Source organism: Phocoena sinus, chromosome 3 (genome assembly GCF_008692025.1).
Source record: "Phocoena sinus isolate mPhoSin1 chromosome 3, mPhoSin1.pri, whole genome shotgun sequence".
In the NCBI taxonomy this organism is placed as follows: domain Eukaryota; kingdom Metazoa; phylum Chordata; class Mammalia; order Artiodactyla; family Phocoenidae; genus Phocoena; species Phocoena sinus.
The window spans coordinates 118,627,162-118,633,631 of record NC_045765.1 but is presented as its reverse complement, the minus strand read 5'-3'; the positions used below and the strand labels follow the sequence as shown (position 1 = coordinate 118,633,631).

At 46.9% G+C, this 6,470-nt stretch overlaps 1 protein-coding gene across 1 annotated transcript; it reads left to right on the top strand.

Moving 5' to 3' along the window:
* Positions 1-1,908: 1,908 nt before the first annotated feature.
* On the top strand, positions 1,909-3,429 carry LOC116750679 (the record flags this gene model as incomplete). The annotated part of the gene is given in 1 exon segment (XM_032625623.1): positions 1,909-3,429. A coding segment is annotated over 1 exon segment (1,521 nt), but the record flags the coding sequence as incomplete, so codon positions are not given.
* Between the last annotated feature and the right edge of the window lie 3,041 nt (positions 3,430-6,470).

Below are 6,470 nucleotides of genomic sequence, written 5' to 3'. Positions count from 1 at the left end.
AATTCAAAGGGTAAAATTTCAGAATAAATAAGTGAATTTAGCAAGGTCCCTGGATACAAGATCAATATAGAAAAGTCAATTATAAATATTTCTATATCTTAACAATATACAATTAGAAGATAAAAGTTTTAAATTACATAATATAAAACAGCATAAAAACTTCAAATATCTAGGAATAAATCAGATTAAAAATGTGTAAAACATCACCAAAGAAAACTACAAAATATTACTGAAAGAAATAAAAGATCTGAATAAATGAAAAGATACATCCGGTTTCAGATTGAACTACTGAATATTGTAAAATTGTCAAATTTTCCTAAATTAGTCTTTAGATTCAACAAAATCCCAGTCAAAAACTTCAGAAGGCTTTTTTGTGTGTGTGGAAATTGCCAAGTGGATTCTAAAATTTTAAATGGAAATACAAACAGCCAAGAAGAGCAAAAGACAAACTTGAAAAATAGTAGGGTGGAGGATTTATGCTATCAAATATCAAATTATTACAAACCTACAGTTATTAAAACAAGAACAAAACAAACAAACAAACAAAACAGTGTGGTATTGGTAAAAGGACAGAAAAGTGAATGAACGAAGGAACAGAGTCCCAAAATGGACTTGTACATACACAGCAACCATTTTTAAAATAAAGATGTCACAACACTGTAATGAGGGGAAGGGGAACTTTTTCCCATAAATGATCCTTGACCCATTACATACCTATACAGAAAGAGATGAACCTTGAACCCTACCACACACAAAAAGCAATTCCAGAAAGATTATAGATCTAAATATGCAAGGTAAAATAATAAAGCGTCTAGAAGGTAACATAGCAGTGTATCTTCATGACCTTGGCAGTAGAAAATGGAGCACCACCTTTATTTAAATATCTGGCTCAGATGTATTTGACATATCCGGTCTGCTCTATCCAGCCTTCTCCATTCTTCCTAGCTCACTCCGATTATCCTCTTTTCTGAGCTTCTATTGTGGGGCCTTTAGGGACTTTCCACCCCCTCACTTGTTCCCGTAAACCAATTCTTCTCCCTATCGTGCGCCACTCCTTCTCCCTATCGAAACCAATTCTTCTCCCTATCGTGCGCCACTCCTTCTCCCTATCGAAACCAATTCTTGGAGTTTTTCAGTTGACGGGGACTTGCCAGACAGCGGGTAATTTTCCAGTTGCCCGTAACAGGTATACGCCCTAACCGCCACAATGAACAGACAACTATAACGGCCAGAAGGTGGGACAAAAGTTCCTAAGCCAATGAATTCAAAAGTCACCACATTTACCCAATCATTGTGAGAATATACCCGCCCTATGAGTAAATAAACCTATAAAAAGTGTGTGATTCCGCTTTTAGGGGTTCCCCATCGGCCTTCTGCGTGAGGTTCAGGGAACCCCGGTGCATCGGCTCCTAATAAACCTCTTGCGTGTTGCAGCGGCTCTCGACTCTTGGCGGTTCTTGGGCGAGTTGGAATCCCTCGTAGACCGTTTGGGTCTAACATTTGGGGGCTCGCCCGGGATCCCCACTCGCCCCCGGGTCACAAGAACATCGGGAGTCGGAGGTATCAGGTAGGCTCGAGCCCAATTGTCTGTTTGTTTGTCGTTTGTTTGTTGCTAGCCGCCATTAGGAAAAAGCCGTGCGAACCGGCTTGCTGTGGAATCTGTATTGGACTCCTGGCTAGGCAGACGTGCCGAAAGCTGGTGTCCACGGGCCCCGGGGGACGCCCTGGTGGTCCATCTGGAAGGAGAAACAAATTTTGTCTCCCCTTCATCTGGTTCTGGCAGGTTATATAAGCTGCCATCTGAATTTGAGTTGGTTTCGGGTTTAAGTTCGCGGCGGCAATATCAATGTGTGTCTTTTGAAATTTTATTGTTTTTCTGTACTATTATCTTTCTTTTGACGGACGACAATGGGACAAACTATGACGACTCCTCTTTCTCTTACCCTAAGCCACTGGACCGAAGTTAGGGCTAGGGCCCACAACCTTTCGGTAGAAGTAAGGAAAGGAAAATGGCAAACGCTGTGTACCTCTGAGTGGCCTACATTTCAGACAGGGTGGCCACCCGAAGGATCTTTTTTGTTAGATAAGGTTGGGCTAGTCAAGTCTAGGGTCTTTAACACAGGACCCCACGGACACCCAGACCAGATACCATATATCTTGGTCTGGGAAGATCTAGTTCTCTCCCCGCCTCCGTGGGTCCGGCCCTTTGTTTCCTCAACAGGCACGTCTGCATGCGCTCCAGCACAATCGGAGATATTGGCCCTGAAGAAAACCCCAGACACGGAAAAGTCATCTGCTGCCCCGGACCCGCCAAAGGCGATATATCCTGACCTGCAGTCTGATTTGCTTCTTCTAGATTCCCCACCTCCTTATCCTCCGGCCCTAAATCCCATGTCGCCCCTAGGACCCCCAGCTTCACAACCCTCCGCACCAGTAGGGCCACCTGTTATGGCGGAAAGGGGGGGTCCCTCGGCGGGCACCAGAAGCCAGAGGGCTGTTTCCCCAGATTCTACTGCTTTACCCCTTAGAGAATATGGCCCCCCCGATAACCACGGGAATAGACCCCTTCAATACTGGCCCTTTTCCTCTGCAGATCTTTATAATTGGAAGATGCATAACCCTACTTTCTCTGAAAACCCACAGGCTCTTACTGCTCTAATAGAGTCTCTTGTCTTCTCCCACCAACCCACCTGGGATGATTGTCAACAGCTCCTCCAGACTCTCCTCACAACTGAGGAGAGGCAACGGGTTCTCCTGGAGGCTAGAAAGAATGTGTTAGCCGCCAATGGACAACCTACCCAGTTGCCTAACGAGATTGATGCCGGGTTTCCACTCGTCAGGCCGAATTGGGACTTTAATACCCCGGAAGGTAAGGAGCACCTGAAAATGTATCGCCAGGCTCTGGTGGCGGGTCTCCATGGAGCGGCCAGGCGCCCCACGAATTTGGCTAAGGTAAGAGAGGTAACTCAGGGGCCCCAGGAATCGCCAACCGTGTTCCTAGAACGCTTAATGGAGGCTTTTAGACGATTCACTCCTTATGATCCAACCTCTGAGGAACATAAGGCCACCATAGCAATGGCCTTTATTGACCAGGCGGCCCCTGATATTAGAAAGAAGTTACGAAGGCTGGATGGCCTACAAGGTTTCTCCCTTCAGGACTTAGTAAAAGAGGCAGATAAGGTATATAATAAGAGGGAGACAGAAGAAGAAAGAGAAGAAAGAAAGCAGAAGGAACAAGAGGCTCGTGAGGTAAGATGAGATAAGAGGCAAGAAAGACATTTGAGTAAGATACTGGCCTCTGTAGTCAGAGGAGGAAACAGTAGAGACAGAAATAGACAGGAAGGGCGAACAACGGATAGAAGGCGGCCATTAGACAAGGACCAATGTGCCTACTGTAAAGAAAAAGGTCATTGGGCAAGAGAATGCCCTAAAAAAAGGAACGGGGGAAGGATCACTAAGCCTTTTCATCTGTACGTGGCCGAGAATAAAGGTATTGCAAAGGGAGTACTAACTCAGAAACTGGGCCCCTGGAATCGCCCGGTTGCGTACCTATCAAAGAAATTGGATCCTGTGGCAGCAGGATGGCCCGCCTGTTTAAAAATAATCGCCGCGGTGGCCGCTTTGGTCAAAGATGCTGACAAACTGACTTTGGGGCAGAACCTAACGATAACAGCCCCCCATGCATTAGAAAGTGTAATTCGCCAGCCACCCGACAGATGGCTAACAAATGCCAGGATGACTCATTACCAAGCCCTGCTGTTAAACTCAGATCGTATTAAGTTTACCTCAGCCACAGGACTCAACCCGGCCACCTTGCTACCCGACCCTGACCTGGAAAGCACTACCGTCATCCATGATTGTCAGGAAGTACTGGCTGCAGCACACGGTAGCAGACCAGACTTGATGGATCAGCCCCTCCCCAACGCCGACGTTACCTGGTTTACTGACGGAAGCAGTTTCCTAGAGGAAGGTAAGCGTCGGGCGGGAGCAGCCGTGGTAGACGGGAAAGAGGTCATCTGGGCAGCCGCATTACCGCAAGGGACATCGGCCCAACGGGCTGAACTAATCGCCATGACTAGAGCATTGGAACTAGCAGAAAACAAAAAGGTAAACATCTATACGGACAGTAGATACGCATTTGCTACCGCCCATGTCCATGGGGCCATTTACCAACAAAGAGGGTTGCTCACCTCGGCGGGCAAAGAAATTAAAAACAAAGAAGAAATAGTGGCACTGCTAGCTGCCCTCATGCTCCCCACTAAAGTCAGCATCATTCATTGCCCCGGACACCAGAAGGACAATACCCCGGTGACAAGAGGCAACAAATTGGCAGATAGGGTGGCACGAGAAGTGGCTCTACGGGAAATCATACTAGAACTATCAGATGAGAGTCCTGGGAAACCAAATGATAGGGGAACAATTACCCCAGCCATAACTAAAGGAACATTATCTCCTCAACAAGCAAAATCCATGCTACAACAGATTCACAGATGGACACACTTGGGAACCAAAAAGATGGTGTCCCTACTACACAAGACAGGTTATGATACCCCTGGACTAACTAAATTAGCTGAGCAGATTGCACGAGAGTGCATTCCATGCCAACAGGTAAACTCCCATGAAGGAAAACTTGAGGTCGGAAAAAGGCTCAGAGGAGACCGCCCAGGAGCCTATTGGGAGGTCGACTTCACTGAAATATGCCCTGGAAGGTACGGTAACAGGTATCTTCTAGTTTTTATAGATACCTTCTCAGGATGGGTAGAAGCTTTCCCGACGAAGAAGGAGACAGCTACTGTGGTGGCCAAAAAGATCTTAGAAGAAATTTTCCCCCGGTTCGGGGCACCAAAGGTAATAGGATCAGATAATGGTCCCGCCTTCGTCGCCCAGGTAAGTCAGGGTGTGGCCAAATACCTGGGGACTGATTGGAAATTACATTGTGCCTATAGACCCCAGAGTTCAGGACAGGTAGAGAGAATGAATAGAACTCTAAAAGAGACCCTAACCAAATTGTCCATAGAGACTGGCGGTACAGATTGGACGGTGTTCCTTCCCTTAGCCCTGTTCCGGGCTAGAAATACCCCCTCCCGCTATTATCTTACTCCATTTGAAATACTATACGGGGCCCCACCTCCTCTTTTTACGCTAAGGGAGAAATTAAGTCCTGACTGCCAGAATAACACTGACTTATATGCTAGGCTGTTGGGACTCCAGTTGGTCCAAAAGGAGGTGTGGTCCCAGCTGGCAGAGGCTTACCGACCAGGAACACCAGCAGAGGCTCATCCCTTCCAAGTCGGAGATTCCGTGTACGTCCGTCGGCACCGAACCCAGACTCTAGAGCCTCGGTGGAAAGGACCATACATCGTCCTGCTCACCACCCCCACGGCTATAAAGGTAGACGGCATCGCTGCGTGGATCCACGCTTCACACGTGAAGGCCGCACCAGCATCTGCAACATCGGAATGGCGAGCCCAAAAGACCAGCAACCCGCTCAAGCTCAAGCTTCTGCGATCATCAGATTTATAACTTTAACTTTGTTACCCCTACTGACTGTGAGTAATTTTAGTCCTCACCTGCCCCAGCATTTAACCTGGCAGGTAATTTCCCAAACTGGAGATGTAATATGGTCTGTTAGCCATACTGCTGCTCCTTGGACCTGGTGGCCAGACCTTTTCCCCGATGTTTGTAAATTAGCCATAGGAGCTCCCAATTGGGACACAGCACACTCCCATGATCGTCAAAATGCCCCATCCATACCCGGTCGGGCCGGCCAATACGGCTGCCAAAACTCGGGGACGCGACAGAAACTTAGCAACCCTACCTTTTATGTATGCCCGGGATTTCATCGCCATAGGTCCCTAAATTATCAATGTGGGGGAAAGGAACATTTTTATTGTAAAAGCTGGGGGTGTGAAACCACAGGAGACACCTATTGGAAGCCCACCTCTGGCTGGGACTTTATTAAGGTGACAGCCAATTATACACACCCAACCAACCCCTTAACTTATAGGCCTGAATGTACTAAATGGTGCCATCCCCTTAAGATCTCTTTTAGTGAACCAGGAAAAAAGGATAAAAACTGGATAAATGGCCATTCATGGGGAATCAGGTTTTATAAAGAAGGATATAATGATGGATTACTAATGACCATCAAACTAAAAATTGAAACCCCTACTCCAGTTCCTATAAGCCCCAACCCTGAGATAGGGCACTCTTCGCTACCTTTGGCCCCTCCCACAGCGTTACCAGAGATAAAAAACCAAACTTCTGAGCCAAAAGGAATAACAATCAAGCCCAAGACCCCCCGGGACCGAATGCTCTCATTGGTCCAGGCGGCTTTTGAGGTTTTAAATGCCACAAACCCGGAGGCTACCAAATCATGTTGGCTTTGCTATGCTGCTCCTCCCCCTTATTATGATGCTATAGGATATAATTCTAATTATAATAATGTTAACACTCCAGATCAATGTCGA